This window comes from Lagopus leucura, unplaced genomic scaffold, assembly GCF_019238085.1.
Source record: "Lagopus leucura isolate 7727_CA_CO unplaced genomic scaffold, USGS_WTPT01 Super-Scaffold_806, whole genome shotgun sequence".
Classification (NCBI taxonomy): domain Eukaryota; kingdom Metazoa; phylum Chordata; class Aves; order Galliformes; family Phasianidae; genus Lagopus; species Lagopus leucura.
Genome location: NW_024962260.1, coordinates 6072114 through 6090691, shown reverse-complemented (window position 1 = coordinate 6090691; position 18578 = coordinate 6072114). Strand labels below are relative to the sequence as shown.

Here is an 18578-nt window from a genome sequence, read left to right as displayed (position 1 = left end):
GAAAAGCTTTCTAATTGTGACTGTTTCCAATCATTTATTACCATTAGCTCAATGCTTTGAAGTATAGCTAATTTCTATCGCACGTTACGTATTTGTTTATTTGTTAATAATCTGTATTTCTCAGGAGATGATAGATGCCACAGGAGTGGGGAAGGCCAATGGATTAATGCCAAATAAGTGGAGTATCAGAGACACATGGGCAGAGGAAACGTGAGGTGTTTTAGGAGGACCAGCACAGCCTGCAGTATGCTCAGTTAGATTAAAAAGACCATTTATTGCTATTGTCTATCAGTGTCCCCTACCACATTCATCATGCTGAAATCAGTGTCAGAGGGGTTCCTCCCTTAACACAGAGCTTGCTGTGCCTAAAAGACAGACTGCAAATCTACAAGAGGCCCTGCTAATCCTGCTAACAGAGAGGTCCAAAGTAAGATGCAGAGGCAGAATGAGAAGCTGTTCAGTGGTAGATGCATTCTAAGCTGAGAATGAGTGCAGGCGCGCTCACATCCCAGTATGTCAAAGGGCACAACAAAGATTTCAGAGAAATGTGCTTAAAAGGGTGTGTAGCTATTCTCTGATTTGAGATTAGGCTGCTTTTGCCCTTGGGGATTGTGATGTCCCACGTTATCGAAGGCAATGCTGAGCGCATTACAAGTGAAAGGGTGAAATGTTTTAGAGAAGTCAACACAGAACATTCAAATTCCTTTTTTGTTTACTCTCCCAGTGGTTGCAAAACATCCAAAATACAGAGGAAAGCTTAAAAGACAGAACTCCATTATTACAAAGAAAAGTCAGACGGAATAGCCATTCAAATCAACAGAAATCACAGTCAAGGGGACGGGATCAAATCTGTACAAAGCACACAGTTTGTCAGTAAGAATTGAAAGTATGACACTCTTTCTTCTATGAATACAAGTTCTTTGATGACCAGTTATGGAATCAAAGATATGTCCATAATCACTGTGCTAGCCAAAATGATTAGCATGGACTTCAAGTGTAGATAAGTCTCCTTTTAAAATAGCCTACTGCAGTACGTTAAAATATATCCTGAGAACCACAAATGAGAATGAACAGTTCCAAAATACATGGTAAACTGAAAAATACTTTTTTTTCCCCCCTTCATTTCTTTTTATAGCTCTCATAAATCTTTTAGCAAATAGATAAATAACCAAGGTACCAAAGTAACTGGCAAATTAAGAGGTAGTTTATGTAACAAAGCATCTCTGCCTGTGAGCACATCTTGCTGCCGAGGGCAGTACCATGCAATTCTGGAATGAGAAACCATGTATGGCCCTTGGGTGCTGTGCCAACCCACATGGCTACAATCAGGACTCAAGAGAAAATGCAGACATGTGACTGTTCATCCATACCAGCTTAGCTGAAAGGAATCCAGGTACCTGTAGGGCAGTAAAAACCATTTCCTATATTTTTTGTTTTCCCTAAGCATCAACATTGCTAATTGATGTATACATTGATAACTATATCAATAGATACATCTGTCTTTTAGTCTGAAGGAAGCTTTCATCTTAATAATCTTGTACTCTGTATATTTAGTCATGGCTTTATGTACTTGAATTGTGCATGTCACACGTACCCAACCATATTCAGATTGGTATAAGTGGAAAGAAAAACTGCTTCTGGAGGAATGACTTTAAACTAAAAGAAGGGAGGCTTAGATAAGATATTAGGTGGAGATTTCTTATGAGGAAATTGGTGAACTGGTACAGGCTGACCAGAGAAGCTGGGGATGTCCCATCCCTGGTAGTGTCCAGGACCAGGCTGGATGGGGACCTGGAAGCCTCATCTGGTCGTTGGCAACCCTACCCACAGCAGGGGGTTGGAACTGGATGATCTTTATGTTCCCTTCCAACCCAAGCCATTCTATGCTTCAATGATTCTATACTGCATTTTGTTAGGATGCAACAAGATCACAACATCTGACATAAGCTCTTGGTGGTGAAGTGCTGCACTGTATACAAGAAATCATCCTCCTTCTGAGGACTTTACACAAAAAATATGTGTCTGTTCAAGGAATATATTTCTCCTATGTGATCTTACAAACTGATACTGGTCTGTGATGAATTGGTGCACTAGAGACAGTGTGCTGAATTAGATAAATTTGATAGTTTGAAGTAGCAGGCAACTCCTGTGATGTTGCTGCATTTGAATAGAATAATAATGCATATCTTACTATCTCTTCCAAAAAGAAACCCAGAGAAACCCAAATCTAATTACATTTCCATCATGAAAGTGCTCTACACAGACTGCTGGGTCTGGCAGTTCACCGGAGTCTTAGGACAAGATTCTGATAGGCTTTTCTCTCACATTCCCATGAGTGATATTTCTTCACGTAGTCTTTGGCCCTTGTTACAATTTCTCTTTTCATAATGGGGTCATCCATCAAACTCTTGGACAGCACAACAAACTCCTAAAAAAGATAAAGAAAATAATAAATTAAAAGTTCCTTGAAGTTCTTACGATACTGAAATAACCCGTGCCTGTATCTTAGCTACAGTAAAACTCTTCATCTGTGTGCCAATATTGGAAGGCTGTTTAAAGTCATTTTTTTCAAGGTCAGATATCATAGTTTATTTATAAACAATGATTAATAAATAATTATATCTTTTATTCAGCCCACCAAGTCATTTAAAACCAAAGATAAATCCCAGGAGCGTTAAGACAAATACACATACAGCAAAATTTAATGCCACAAAAAGCATTTGCTTACACAAGTGTTACGAAGCCAGGCCAGCTATAAATTAATTAAACATTCACCTGCTCCCTTGCGTGGAGCACAGCTGGCATCAGAGTATCTGATCTTAAACTTCATTGCTATTGTAACATCATTAGTTAATTTTGTAGTGAGACTGGAAAACTCACTACATAAAGACTGTGACAGTATGAAGGTAAGAGCAGGCATGTGGCAACAAGCTCTTACAAAGCTGTTGCAGATGGACAGTTGTAGATCCAGTGTAAGCTCAACATGCTCTACAAAAAAAAGCTGTATACAAATTTCCTATATTTGGCAAAATACTAGAACTGGCAGATTATAACAATTCCTTTTTCTGCTCATCTGCCACTCTAATTTACTTCTAGGGAAGAGAATTTGTGAACTTCAGGTGTGTGAAAGGAGATTTGATGTCTGAACTAATCTGAGCAGCTGGTCTAATATTCTATCGAGAGACAACTTCTGATACTTCAGCTTGATTGCAAATGGACTCTGATCTTTGCAGAATATTGTCTTGGTTCAGCTCAGAAATGAAGATAGCTATTGTGCCAGAGGAAAATTAAGATCCTACATTGGTACATAATTGATAGTGCAGATAAGTGTATAAGGACAAGGGGGACAAGAAGGGATGGGAGAAGGAGATACAGTTCATACAAACTGTCAGCAGTGAAAGGAAATATCACAAATAAGCCCAGCATCTATATCTACACTAGGTGAACTAGTAAACTATACTTGGAAACCTAGGTGCCCAATGTATTTAAACAAATATTTAGATATAAAATATTTGGCTACCACAGAATCGATGCTGTTGCTGTAATGCAAGTTATGGCTATGCATAATACATAACTATAGTGGGACCCGTGGGAGACAGTGGTACATGAAATCACATCAAACATGTTATAATCACTGCCCTGATTCTCACTGACAAGACAAACTATCAATCTATACAACTCTGACATGAAATTTAAACAAGAGGTGCACAGGTTGGTTCTGTTGGAAAGATGTGTAACTAACTGTAGATACTAGACAGATTACTTTCACATATGAATTTTAACAATAACCTCAAATTTAACAGAAAAATCAGCACCAGGCTGTAATCTTTGCACAGATGCTTTTCAGCTTGCATGGCTAATGGATGCAAAACCTACTCTCCCTGCCCAGAGATCTCAGCACATTTCTCCCCACACACACTTCACCTGTGCCCAGCACACCACATGCTCTCCTCCCTGCATTTGCAGGACTCCAGCCAAACTTCAGGCTCTCTACTGCCTTCCCAACCACTGCCTCTGGAATAGCCCTGAGGGCCACGTACATGCTTCATCCAGCCTGCTTTCCATCCACAACTACCCTGTACTCAGGTGTTTTCTGATAAGTAGGTCTGGTCTAGTGAGTAACCTGAGGCCACATCTATCCGACACTGCAGATACAACCAAGGACTCCAACTCTGGAGATTTGTTCTTTTCCTTCCTCCATATCTGCCAAGAATACAGAACAGGGAAGGTGGGAAAGTCTTACGTGACTTATGCTGGTTTCATCCAATTGCCTGTATAATCATGGTAATAAATACTCTTCACACTGAACTACATTCCAACTTTAATTTTATGCTCCTGTGGAGGATTTTATTTAAAGTAATGTTTAAAAATAATTTATGTAAATTACCTAAGAACAGAAGCAGTAAAGTAATATTTCTTGACAGGTAGTCCTATTAGCATTCTTTTAAAACGTGGCTATAGAGGACAAAAACTTGGAAACATGTAAATGATAGAAGAAATGAGATCCTTATTCACAGTTACAATACTAAGAGCTGGCGATAATTTCAAGAAAAATGACAAACTGAGTCCAAAGCATGAAAGTTGAGAAGCTGCAATAGAGAGTAACAACAAATGGAAAAATACTGGGAGGCTGGGAATGAGGATTTCTCAGCTTTATCCTTACTTCTGCTACTCAAATGCGACCATCAGCTAGGCGTTCTCTGACTGGAAGCCAATGGGAAGATTTGCTATGACTTATCTAGGTTTTGCCTCATATTCCCAAAGCATCTGGCTTAGCTTGTTTTCAGTTTTGGCTACTGAGCTCAGGTCAGCATTAACTTCATTTTTCAGGTGTCACCCTTTCTTTAATTGGAAAAGCCTGTGATGTGTGAACTACTTAAGGCATGGTACCATGCCTTAATCAGCAGTTATGCTGTATTTGTGCAATTGATATTCACATGAACATTTGTGCACTATTATTTTATTGTAGATGTGAAGTATGTTTCACGTTTGGTGAAGGAGCAAAATTCATGTTACTTTTCCATTATCAAACATGGTGATACACACTTCTAAGGCTACCATGAGAGAGGTGATACATACACTAACTTAATGCTTGAGGGATAACAAGATATCTAATAAGCCTTTTGTTTGCATATAGGAGTAAAATTACTGTAGATGTCACAGGAAAACACAGTGTAAATTTGAACCTCAGCAGTTAGCCATAAACAAAATAGGGGGAAGATCATCTTATGTATATCCAGAAGTATATTACATGTGCTGTGTAATGGAAATTCTGACACATGACCTGAAGCAGTGATGGAGCAGCTGGTGGGAAGGCAGGGCCAACCCAAAGAAGCTCAGGTGTATGCAGTGCAATGCACCTGTGTGATTGGAAGGAGTAGAGCCAGGATCCACCCCCTTCCCAGACCTCATTTAAGGGTTGGCAGCCCAGGTAAAGGCATCTCAGTGGAGATCCTTGCATTCCTAAGGCTTTCTGAAGGTAAGCAGATTTGTTTGTTTAATTTTATTTCTGTGCCAGCAGCTGTTGCATTTGAGCGGATCCTCACTTGCTGCAGTCTGTGACCTTGCTGCTCTGCTTTTCACTGTGTTACGGTCTTCTTTATGAGTAATGCTTCACAGGCATTTTTCAGCAGTGACATTCATGTTATGTTTTTCTCCTGGTAAACTGGCCAATCATTTTTAAAGACAATACCAACTTATCTAATACCTAAACAAAGTTCAGTGAGATTTTTTTTTGCAGAAGCCCAGAAATACCAGTATCTATCTAAAAAACAAAGCTAGAAAATGAACTGAGAAAAGAGAATGAATGTTCTTTCAATTACTACAGGAATCATACTGATGCTATGGTGATGAAAGTAAAATGTATGATTTATTTATTATTTATAGAATGAAAGTAAGTCTGCAATTAAACCATTTTGTATCAGCTTCAGCAGATAAAAGAACATGATTCTTAAACATCAGAGAATCACCCCAGGGAAGGTAAATGCCAGCTGTATGTAAACTCAGAATAGTGACAGATCTACCTTATGGCAGGCAAAGCCGAGAAGTTACCTGGCATGTCTGTGTATTTCATAGAGCAACAGGTCAGTATTGCTGAGGGAGCATAAGCAGTAATTGCTGGCACTGCACGCCGTCACAAATTAAACTATTCAGTACCAAGGTTCAAAGGGCTTAAAAACTTCAGCTATGTTCTGGCTTGATGTCCTGGTAGGAATGGCACTGACCCACGTTTGGCAGAGGAAAGCCATGTGCACTCAGTGTGTTGCTGCCAGTAGCCAGCTGAGCTGTATTTCCCTCTCGCAACTTCAAAAGTTTTCTCTGCTAACAGTAGTCCTTCCAGGTCCTGCATGCACTCAAACTCAGTTAGTGTTTGGCTCCTCTCTTTCTGGCTTTGAAGTTTGTTTACCTACTTCTGTTTATTTGGCTCCTTTGGTAAGTTTTCACAGATGCTGGACGTATAATTTTGAACCTTAGGGTGCAGAATAATTCTTTGTGTTTTCTCATTTAATGTGGTTTTGCATTATTTATTGCCCCAAAGTAGCTGGCTGTTCTCTCTTCCTTATCATTTTTTCTTTCAGATCCCATTAACTCAGTGTCAAATATTCCATAAACTTGCAAATTCAAGTAATGGCTGGATCAAGCCATGATTTAAAAGTAAGGTGTGCAGATGATGTAGTATCAAGGACAAAATGTTTCATAGCTTTCACCTTTAGTTTAACTGCTATTTCCATCTCCATATTATCTTCAGTGATTGGCAAGACTTTATATTCAGACACGAAGCCTCAGCATATATGCAAATAGTTAATGGTGACTACAATTCAGCCCAAAATATTTCTACTTGCCTGTAAGATGTGAAAGTTCACTTCCCAAGTATAAATGAAGAATACCAAATGATCACAATTGAAAGTGATGTCCATTGTATAAGAATCAGTGTATATCCCTCTAATTCAGCTTTCAGTGGATAGAGCAGTCCACAGACCAGACACAGTGACTTTTAAACTAGCCACATTGTGAAGCCTCTCCTACCCAGATCAGTAACAACTTGAAATTAAGCAATGTTTTATACTCCTGACCTATACATACATCACAAGGAAAGAGAATCTGCTGAACTTAAGCACTGAAGTTTTCTTCAACCTTTTTCTTAAGTCTTTGATGGCCCAGGTTGTTCAAGACAGGGACAGATTTTCCCAGCCATGGACACCATACTAATCTTTCCCCAATCCTTTTAAACCACTTTCTTTGAAGTGTAACACACTGCAAGTCAGTCACAGCGTGAAGGACTGCAGCCATTCACATCTACTTTGAGTATCCTACATGGTTGTGGGGTTTTCTTGTTTGTTTGTTTCTGGATTGAGGTCTGTTTTTAGCTTTGGGCCAAAAGAGAAGAGTGGGTTTTGTGTGCAGAGCAGCATTTTACCTTCTTTTGTTTGACTTTGCTGAGCACAGATTTTGACAGTTTGTAGTGTATCCCTTTAGACCAACCTTTCATCCTGTGACTAAAGGACAAGGCTGCGTGACAAAACAGACATGGCAGTGTCTGTAAAGGCCTGTCTCTGTGTGAGATGAAATAAACACTTCAATTTGCAGGACAGAGACAAAAGGACAGAAGAATGAAATAGTCTAGGAATTTGAGTAGGATGAAGTTGAGATTTGGCACCCTCCTGAGATGACAAAACCTCTACTTCAAGAACCTTTTTTTCTTTTTCCTCGTGGAGGAATGGGTAGAGTTGAGCAGCTGAAGAGAGACAGTTCTTGTGTATGTAAATAAAACCTGTTTTTTCCAGTGCAGTCTGAAAAGGGAAGCTGCAGGAGAAGGGAGGACAGAGCAGTTTAACAAATTGCCCCAGAGGTGGAGATAAGAGGACATATGGACATCAGGATGGGGAAAAGGGGGAGCAAACTGAGTTTTATGTGTTCCTAGTTGTTTTGGTGTTTTGTTTTGTTTTTTTTCCTCATTGTCCCTGTTTTCTTAAGAACGAATGATGTATTGAAAAGGAAATGAACGTATGAAAGGAATTTCTTGTGGAAGAGCAAGTTTCTTTAACTGCTGTCTATGAGAGTAGCTATAATTACCAGGAAGAACATGGCAAATACTTGGGAAAGCTGACAGTTTCCAAACAGTTTTGGTTGATTTGTTTCTGATAGAACTAATGTAAGAACAAGGAAGACTAATGTCACTGAAGTTGTAGAAGAATATTCTAGCAGATATCGAAGGTGTCAGAGTAATCAGAATAACAAAAAAGAGAATGTTTTTCCATCTCTGTTGTCACGCTGAATCTTTAAAGGCAACATTCGAGGTGCTGTGGACATTGTTTTTATTTCCAAGATTAAAACAAAGAGAAATGCCTTGAAACTGAAAGTGTTCTGACTGAATCACATTTTTTGATCTAATGTAGCTCTTGACTTCTGATAGACAGTAAATAGTGATTTTAAAACTGTATTTGTTATGGTTTGGAGAGACAAGAAGCTACAAAATGAAATGGTTACTTTATCTTTAGAACCATGAGTGAAAATGATTGGCATTTTGTGCATGTCTGTGCAAGGAGAAAGTTCTTCAACTTTGCAGTGGGATTAAAATGTTATCCTGCAAACAAAAAGTCCTCTGGCCCATCAGCAAACGTTGATGTTTTCCACATTATTTGACACCAATAATATTATAAAAAGGCTTTTATAAAATGAAGTGAAACCAGTCATAGATATCATTGGAACTACTGTGCTTAAAACTGTGCCTTTCTCTAACTAAGGAAATATATAGCATATTTTAATTGATCTTGAATTCCAAATAAAACTTGGAACGTAAGATGCTTTGAGATCACAGAAGAAGCTTCATATGAGAATGTATGATGAAGCTAATTGGGTCTGGTATGAATAATGTATCTGAATTCTATGCCAGATACAAGCAGAATGTAGAGGGAAACACCAGAATGAATCAGAATTAATATCAGTAGAGCCATCTCTGTGCATGTTCAACATGATGATTTATCCTTGAAGTTTTGAAGAAGCATATGGAAGGCAAAGAGCTGTTTGCAGGGAATAAATGTATAAATAATTTTACAAGTACCTTTACATCTCAGCCTCCATTATCCTGAAAGCATCCCATTTTGAAAGGGTATTTCAAGAAGAGAGCATGCTTCCCCAGCAAAAAACATTCCAGAAACTTTGCTGTAGAAACCACTGGAAACATTGAATATTCCAGGAAAAAAAAGGAAAAAAAAAAAAAGAAAAAAAGAAAAAACATAACCTGCATGAATGTTTCCATGTCTTTAAGTATAATGGAACTAACAGAACTCACCTGCCTGAAACACCACTTAATAGGATACATTAATCACACACTCCACAAAGTGGTTAATATCATACACCTTGTACTTCACAAAATTATCAGATACACTGTTCCAGTAAACCGTATTTGATCCTGAGTTGGGTAAAACACTAAAAATTTAGCTAATAGTTAGTATCTAGGGCATTCTGTTTTATGGAATAATAACCATTTTTTTTTTTAATGCTTTCTTCCCTAATTGCTACCATGTTTATATTATTGGTTTGGGTCTCAAATTCTAAAATGAGTGAGTTCTTGCAAAATAGGTTCATAACTAATTTGGAAACTAAATATGAGATTTCTTTGTATGATGGTTTACATATGATGGGAGCATGAAATGATTTAAGAAAGTATACTAAACTAAGCAGAAATATTCCTTTAACCAAATGTCAATGTTAGTCCTTAGAAAAGGGGAAAAAAGAACCAAAAGAATTCTCTGTGTAATATTTATGAATGGGGACTTTCAAAGTAGCTATCATAACCTCTCTGGTATTTCTTCTGTAGAGGAACTCTATAAGAAAAATGAATGAACTGAGTATAGGAAGTTGTGTCTGAAACACACTTTTTTTTCTATACATCTATATAAATATATAACAGCAAAGCCACAATGCAAAAACAAAACAAAAAAACCCTCTCTCTTCCCACTGGAGAAGTTTCATAGAAACTCTATTCTGAAACTTTGCTCGATTTTAGTCATTAATTATTTTCTGACTAAGCAATATCTTTGACTTAATAATGCTTTATATTAACACTTACTGCTGGACATTATAGATAATGTATTATCTAAGACTTCAGGCTCATACTTCTTTCAGTTAGCTTTGGGTTGTGTAATACAAGTTCATATTTAAGTTAGTGCTCAAAAGGAAAGACGACAGATGCATAACGTTTATTCCAAGGCTTTCTTATGGAACCTTCAAAACTGAAGTGCTTAAGTTGATGAGAACTGAGCCCCATTCATTTGGCAGGCTCTACAGCAGCACAGGCTAGACAAACATTCAGCAAGGCTGACACCTAGTAAAAGTTCAGCGAATTGCAAAGTGAATGTGAGACAACAGCAGAGCTTCCAGTCAGGCGATTTAACACCTAGAGTTTTAGAGGGAACTGAGGAAAACTGTTCAGTGAAGAAGTTGAGTTCCTGGAGAGACATTAGCATGTAACAGAAAGTGAACCTACCTTTTGAAAGGGAAAGAAAACTAGTTTTCTTATTGTTTTGTTACCTGGGGATCTGAAAATAGCAGTCCTGTATCTTTATGTTTTATTATTGCTGCATTTCCAGGAATGTTCCTTGCAAGCACTGGAATATCCAAGTCCATTGCCTAGTGGAAAATGGAGAAAGGAAATAATAGTTTATTAGAATACAGCTATTTTGAGATGTTGATGACAATTTTAAAATGAAAAGCAGAAGCAATTCAAGTTCTTTCCCATTTCTTCAGCATTATAGCTGAAAGATATCATGTCGAAGGTGATCTCCTTTATGTAACTCCTCTCAAATATTTTCTATTTCTATCAGTCTACAAGTTTATTATCTTGTAACTTTGTATTAGTCTTGTAATTTCAAAAGCAACCAATCCAGAAGGTCAATTAATAGCTGTTTTATCCTTTATTCCTTTCCTTCTCAAAATACGTGGATTGTTTCCTACTGGAAGTTCCCAATATGTGGAAGGTTTTAAGAGGATAAAATTAATGTTCAGATCAAAGGTTGTCACTGTAACTCCCACCATTATCACACACAGAGAGATTTAGTTTATAGCACCAAAAGCCAGCTCTCTTCAACATAAAGTATTTGCTCTTTTGTTCCATAAAATGCATTTTATCTCAGACTTTCTACAGCATGTGCAGAACTGGAGAGATTTGGGCAGCATCAGAATTGGTAACAGTGGAAATCGCTTGGCTCCTTTCTTCAGTTCTGATTTCTATTGGTCATATAAGACTTTTGAAGGAACTTTGCTTTTGCTGGCCACTGTCATTAAAGCCAGGCTTGTCCTCTGAGCATTCGGGGAATGCAGGAAGGCGTGCAGTGACACAGAGCTTCCAACCGAACCGTACCATGCAGGGTGGAGAAAAGATTATGCTTTCAGAACACATCACTCTTTCAAAACATATTACCTACAAAGCTATTGGTTCGCAATTCCTCACTGATCAAGGAATTCATTAGAAGTAGCAGAATTAGATTATACCACTTGTTTTTTTTTTTTTTGCTTCTTTATTAATTCACATCTTATATACATGCATGTTCATGTGTGTATATTCATTATTAGGGTTTCAACATGGCAGCACTTCAGGCTGCCTGCAGAATCAGGAGCAGAGATGTAGCTCAGCATCTGTCCAAAGACAGCAAACCATTTCCAAGAGACCTCAGGCCAGGCAACTTCAAAAAATATGGCTTAGATTTTGAAGAACCCAGTGTGCAAACCTGGCCACTCAGTGCTGTTACTCATGCGTACCCTATCTGAAACTTCAATTGCTATCAATGAATTTGGAAATCTTGAGGTACTGACTGTAAACCTAGAAAAACTCATATTGAGTAAGTATCACAGTGTTAAATGAGAGAGAAATTCACTCCTCCAAATCTTTAATCTGTTCCGTGTTCCATACTGATTCCGTGTCACTTCTGAGTGAATGTAGTTTTAATTACTGCTATTACACTCCCGGATGGGGAGCAATCTTCCTTCAGTCTGTGTAGCAGGAAAATAAAACCCCAAGGAACAAAACAAGAGAACATGTCATTTGCTTTTTATTTTTTTATAGTTCAGATAAAACTGGAGGCAAAAAAACCTTGATACCTCGTCTGATACTGTACAGAACCAATTATGTTTTGAACAGTGAAGGAATGCTGCAACTTACTGAATGTGTTAATAGCTTAAAGTATCCATGAGAAACTGTGCTTAAATCACCTCTACAGATGAATTTACACTGGACGTAGAAATTCAACGGTGCTTATGGCACAGCCATCTGCTTTGCTGCAGTGAGGTTTAGAAATAATAACAACCCTTAATGACATAACCTGTTCTACGCTTCATACCAGAAACTACTGTGTCAACTGGAGGTGATTCAGACAAATAGATTAATGAGACAAATGGGGAGTATTAAAAACTACAAACCAGATTTCTGAATGTAACAGTCTATTGTGATACTGCCTCTTACTGAAAATTATTTGGTGAGGAGAAATACAGTTTTTAGTCATTATTTTTGTAGTAATTTAGACAAATTATTTTGTCGTTTCCTCCGACTTACTGTTAAAGAAAATAGATATGTATGTTTTCCAAAGATAGGTTTTAAAAATGTATACAATTACTGTATGTAATCAGTACAACAAAGTTTATTGAATGCCAAATTTCACCCAGGAGATGGGAGATGCAGTGTCTGACAGGTTTGGATTGCTTTTGGCTTTATTTACTCAACTGCAGACCTTACTTGGGGTTACCACACAAGCATCAGCTTCTTTCTGATTCAGCAGACTTTAAGCCATTCCCACTGACAGGCTGAAATGCCCTTGTGTTCTGTGTGCTGGCTGTTGTTGGTATCACTCAAAAATGTTTGTTGAACAGGGAGCAAAAATATTGCGCTTGAAAATCAAGAGCTTGATAATGGTTTTGAAGCATGTTGGCATTCACTGTCACTTGCCTAAGGCCCTCTCCTCACCTCTTTGCATCTCTCCCTTTATAAAAACAAAACCACAGGAGTATTTCAGATCTGGCTACTTTCCAAACAAGCAGTTGTTCATTCAAGAGAAATCACGTTAAAGATAAAGGAAGAAAACAGACAAAACACAAACCCCAAGACCAGCCACTTATCCCCAGGATAGTTACCTACAAAGCAGAGGAGTTTGTATTTGAGCCCAGGGAGTAGTGGAAACTGTGCCTGCACTGGTCGAATACAAATATGGTGCCTTGATTCAGGTCTGTCCTGGGCTGTGATCTCCTTACAAGCCAGCATAGCATCGCTATAGCTCAGCCTGGAGTCTAGAATACATTTTTTTGCTTTTATTTTTTTACCTTTACAAAGTCTGTTCATTTACTTGTTTCTGAATGTTACTTAGTTGATAACTCACTGAAGTTGGTCACTAAGTCTGTATTTAGCTTTCTATAATTTCTGTACTGTAAAGGGAAATACATTTGTTCTGTCTCAAACACTTGTAGGGCAGTAACTGCTACACCAGAAAACTTCAGGTCCCAAAACACATAGGTACCAGTGAGTTATAGCTACTGAAAGACAGAACAGATGGCTAAATACATAAGATGAGGGGCTGCCTTTGCACTAGCTAGCCTTAAACAAATGGGTTGTGCTGTAAATAATTACTGCATGAAGTGGATTAGAGTGTAATTTAGATACTTAGCCCATTTTTAAGCAGTAAAAATAATCATTTGCATTGTTGAGAACATGTATAATTTACTGACCCAGGTTCCACGAATAATAGCATGAAGTAACATGTTAGTCCACTGGCCATCTGTTTTGTTACATTAACCTGAATGCAAATGTGCTTTAATGCTATTTCAAAAGAGTACAGGATGGAGATTCAAGCTTAGGAATCAAGCTGCACAGTAAGCATTTCTAACCAATAGTGTGGGGCAACAATATAAATACAGGTTTTATTTTCAATTCTGTCTTTTGGATTGACCCTTATTTTCTTCCCCCCTGACCTATGGCCCCTCTTCAATTCCAGTGCTCTGCAAGATCTTTTTCTTCACATGTTTAAGAATGAATTATGCCCTATGGTAGAGCAGACTGGCTATCTTTCATTCCAATGTTTACTTTCTTTAAATTGGCTTTTACGTGTGTATGTGTAAATCTAGTATGCGTGGCAATCTAATGATTTTTAGAACAGTTGTAGTATAACTGAAAGCATAAAAAAGAATTAAATGATTAAATGGGGCTGGATTCAAAACATTTTGCTTTCCAACTGTATAAAAACAGACGAAATTTTCCAGCAGTAGTGTTTGCATGGGAACATGCAGAACTCTTTAGCTTTCTGAGTTTGGGATGTATGCTAAATGTTTGCTTTCACATTGTTTTCTCTGCTGCAAATGCCAGACAGAAAACAGGTCAGTTAGAGCAAAATCACCAATATATCAGTAGTAAATGACAAGGTAATTAGCAATGGTTTCTAGTTCTTTCATACCTAAGGCAGGTTTGAAATTGAGATCGTTATATATTTATCTATTATATGCTTATCTCATACTGAAAGCAAGCTAGGAGTGTGCTCAGTGTTTACAAATTCATGATCTAGTTCAATTTTGAGCTTTCAAGAGAATGAAAGCTGCATTTCCAAATTCAAGCAAGATGTTACAACCAGCGTAGGACTGAAAGATTTTTATGCATCATTTTCTGCCTTGTTAATTTAACAAGATCTTAGCAGATGGCTCTTCCTACTGCTGACCATCTCGGGCAGAGACTTCACTTTATTAGAATGACACTTCCTCTGAGAGGGAGAGATTTTTACAGCAGGGTAATTTATAAGCAGGTCATCAAATCCCACTCTACAACTGTGTAGTAAACAGATGCACAGTACCCAAATCTTTATTGCTTCAGAAGAAGCCTTCAAGCAAGTCTGAGGTACTGAGTGGGCAAGCTTCAGGTAGTTTCTTAAGAAGTAACTAAAAACCAATTTTGCTTTTAGAGGTGACGGGAACAACTCTAAAACGGCAACATAGCTTGAGCTTCCTCCCAATTTTACATTGTAAAAGATGTTGGGTTTTTTTTCTGATGCAAACCAACAACAGCAAAGTCAGAAGTGTAGGAATGATCAACTCTTCTGCCTGTGTAGAGATTTTCAGTGAGAAAAACGAGTTCTTAGAGGTGGTTTTTTTTTTTTTTTTTGTTTTTGTTTTTTTCAATGGACAGAGATTTGCATCTTGAATTGGTGATAAATTAATCAACATTGTGCAGTGGGAACTTAAGAGTAGCTTTCCAGTAGAGGTGATATTTGACAATCTAATAGCCCTGAAGGGTTAATTGAATAGTTCAGCCACTCAGGGAAGAGCGTAAATAAAAACTTTCCTTGTTAATTTATCAGATTCAAAACTTGTTAGAATTGCACTTCAAAAGAGACCGAAAATCAGTAGTCCACGAAGCAGGCTCAACATCCTTTACATCATTTACTTCTGAAGTAAACTGGCCTTATCATTTCACTTTAAGTTACCAGGTATTTGCTAAGATGTTGTACATACACTCCCTATCCTGAGAAAGGCTCTTTCCTTAGCTTTAAACTGCTCACATGTGATGGGAAAACTATTCTCATAGTCTCATCAGTTCTAGGCCAAGCACACTTGCACTTCTGTTGCAGATGCCTTCTCATTTAACAGTCTTTGTTTTGCTTTTTTTTCCTCCTCTTTAACTCACTGACATTCTCAGGAAGTAATCAGATTGATTTTTTTGGTCGGCTGTTCTTAGTGCTCCTGAAGGGAACATGCAGCTGGTTGGAGGAGGTGACAGGTACTTAAGTTTACTTCTCTGAGTCAGGGACTGGGTGGGGGCTGTGCACTGTGTTGGTAGCACTTCATTTCATCTCAACTACTGAACATAAGTACTACACTACATAACTACTACTACATGTTTTTATCAGCCACACTGATAAACTTGGAAAATACATTATTTGTAGTATTTTTTGTTTATGTAGACAGCGTTGTTGCTGTGAAGAAGCACATTCTTCTACCCCTGCAACTTCTTTTTTGAAAAGAGAAAGAAATTTGCTATCTAACCAGCATTTACAATTTGTAGCGTGCTCGCTTCCTTCTTACATCTGATGAACGTTAAGATGCATGCTGAAGATGCAACATATGATTACTCATTAGAAACAGTAATAGGTAATTCATTACTACAGATTATATAATAATTTCTGAGATTTTCTGAGATCATAATGAACCAATGTTCATCAGCCACCAAAAAAAGAGAGTAAAAAACATCAGCCCAAAGAATTTCCCTTTTAAGAACACTTTTCTTTTTTCTGGTAAGTATCTGGCACTAAGTTAGTCCCACTCTATATATGAAATAGATCTGGTTATTAACTTTCAATATTTATAGGAAAAAAATAAAAAGAGAGCATGGAATTCATTTGAATGAAATAAAAAATACAGGTCTTAGATTGCTTTTTGAAAGGATGTAAAAATAAATGAGAGTCTATTTTAGTAACATTATCAGGAAGTGGATGTTGAATTAAGAATAATGACAACCTCAGAAGATCAGAACAACTCTCATGTCGTGTCTGTGTTGTTAATTTAACAAGAGTGATAAAATTATACTCTCTCCTTTAAGAAAAAAATGGGGAAAGCATAGAATTTTGTCAGATTAACCTATGAATACCATAACTAACACTTGCAAGAAGAAATAGTTTTGTTATGTCTTCACTGGCTTTGAAACATAGATGTAAAATGTTGACATGCATTTCTAGTGAGAAAATGCAATGTCAGATTCACTGTAACCTCAGTGAAAAACCTCATTGCTAAGATGCAATTACCTCCAGAATTGCAGCAGACATCCCCTCTGAAATGGAGCTGTTCACTACAGCAAAGCACCTTCTCATAGCAGCATGAAGATCATCCTGTGGCATCTCCTGTAATAAATGTACTCCAGGTGCCCTAGGAGTAAGATGCATACAAATAGGAGACCTCCTATGAATGTGTTAATGTGGTCTAAGTTTTCTTGCTAAAACAGAGCAGTGATAGAAGGTAATCTGAGCAGTTCAGACATGGTTCTGCTGTTAACAATCGCTTGCATGCGTGATTAAATAAGATAGAAAAGAAGATAAAATGTGAAAAGGTCTACAAAGGTCTAAAATTTACAGAATACCCATTGTGAGAAAATTATGTCAAATGTGTTTTACCTTTTGATTTTCTCCTTCATCTCATGTGTTAGAAGTGGATCGACCTATACAAGGAAAGAGAGGTCTGATTAAAGCTTCCCCTTCCACTTTCCCTTCCCCCTCCCTCATGATAATAATTACATCAACTTACTGCAGGTCCAATAATGCCCAGGTGAACAGTGGGGTCCTTTCTGTGCCAATCTAAAATGGAAGAGGAAGATCTTTTTATTAATCAAAATTCTTCATTTTTAATACCATTTTAAAACACAGAAAATATTCCTTTTCCTCTAAAACCAATGTAAATAGCTGCAAGAGCAAAGTTTAGCTTGTTAAATAACATATTTCTACATAGAGGACTGAATATGTATCTGATTTCATGCTCTGCCCTCAGATTACTCATCTGTATTCAAAAGATTGGCATATCTGAAAGTTTGCAGTTAGCATTTCTGCTTCATGAAATGCCTTGTGATTCAAGAGTTATTTAACTAAACTCAGATTGTAATTTTAAATCATCTTTAGAGAGCAATGCTTTTTAGGATGCAGTGACCCTGGCCACTAAGACAAAATGATTTGAAGTTTACCTGTTTTGTAAGCAACTGCAACCATTACAACTAACACTGAGTTATTATGTACTCAAGAGTAATCTGCCATTCTTCGATGACTAGAATAGAACTCTATAACAGAATCAGCTTTTTGGCATTAATCAACCACATGTATTGGTTGATTGATTAGGCATTGAAGGCCTAACAAAGTAAATGGAATACCTGAGGCTATATTTTCAGCTTAGAATATTTGAACCTTTTCAGATACAAGCTGAGAATATGAAAAAACATTCATCTATGTGAATGCAAGAGAACTTTATAACAATGGGGGATAAGATTTGCTTGTAACATTTATAATATTACTTAATACACATCAGATCAGTGTAACATCCACAGGACAGTAAGATAAAGTTATTTTGAAGTAGACAAACCCTTCTTCTGTCTTCCATTAATCTATATTGTAACAGCAAAACAGTCTTCCTAAGAAGTAAAAGCATCAAATAATGCTTTGATTTTAACACTCTGTTATTCCCAGCAGGCTGAAAAAGACACAGTAGAGAAACAATGCATTCAACTGATCAGTGGTTACATGAGCATTCTTTAGATATAGTTATATTATGAAATGCTGGGCATGAATGAAACAGCTCATAAACATTAAATTAATGCATCTAATTCTGGGAACCAAGCAAGGTACCTACCTGAGAATACATCTACTAAATACAGAGGGTCTTTGACTCTTCTAAGTCCGCATATAAGGAGAAATATATATAAATCCTCTTTATCTGCAGGAATGTCTGCAACAAAACATTTAAAAACAATCTGAATGGAGATAAAAGAAAATTAAATCAGTGCAGTGGAGAACATAATCATGCATATCATTCTACAATGCACGTGAGTTCAGTTCCAGGGACAGCAAAAGGAT

The 18578-nt window shown here is 37.4% G+C and overlaps 1 protein-coding gene and 1 long non-coding RNA gene across 4 annotated transcripts in view; one reads left to right on the top strand and one right to left on the bottom strand.

The window, feature by feature from the left end:
* Positions 1–694: 694 nt before the first annotated feature.
* Positions 695–18578, bottom strand: part of GLT1D1 (glycosyltransferase 1 domain containing 1) — a 41532-nt gene continuing 23648 nt past the window's right edge. Inside the window, exons 7-13 of one of the 2 annotated variants that reach the window (XR_006177847.1) lie at positions 18355–18450; positions 17266–17315; positions 17136–17179; positions 16770–16890; positions 10534–10632; positions 9062–9174; positions 2342–2428 (exon numbers count right to left, since the gene is read on the bottom strand). Coding sequence is in view for 1 of the 2 variants with exons in the window: in XM_042865737.1 (XP_042721671.1) it covers positions 2282–2428; positions 10534–10632; positions 16770–16890; positions 17136–17179; positions 17266–17315; positions 18355–18450 (557 nt within the window). In the remaining variant the exon portion in view is untranslated. Of the gene's footprint in view, positions 2429–9061; positions 9175–10533; positions 10633–16769; positions 16891–17135; positions 17180–17265; positions 17316–18354; positions 18451–18578 lie in introns of both variants that reach the window. The other variant, XM_042865737.1, reaches the window with a different exon arrangement.
* LOC122176822 overlaps positions 5388–18578 on the top strand; it is a 30587-nt gene continuing 17396 nt past the window's right edge. For both annotated transcript variants that reach the window (XR_006177849.1, XR_006177848.1), the window contains exon 1: positions 5388–5479. This is a non-coding gene — a long non-coding RNA (uncharacterized LOC122176822). The remainder of the gene's footprint in view (positions 5480–18578) is intronic.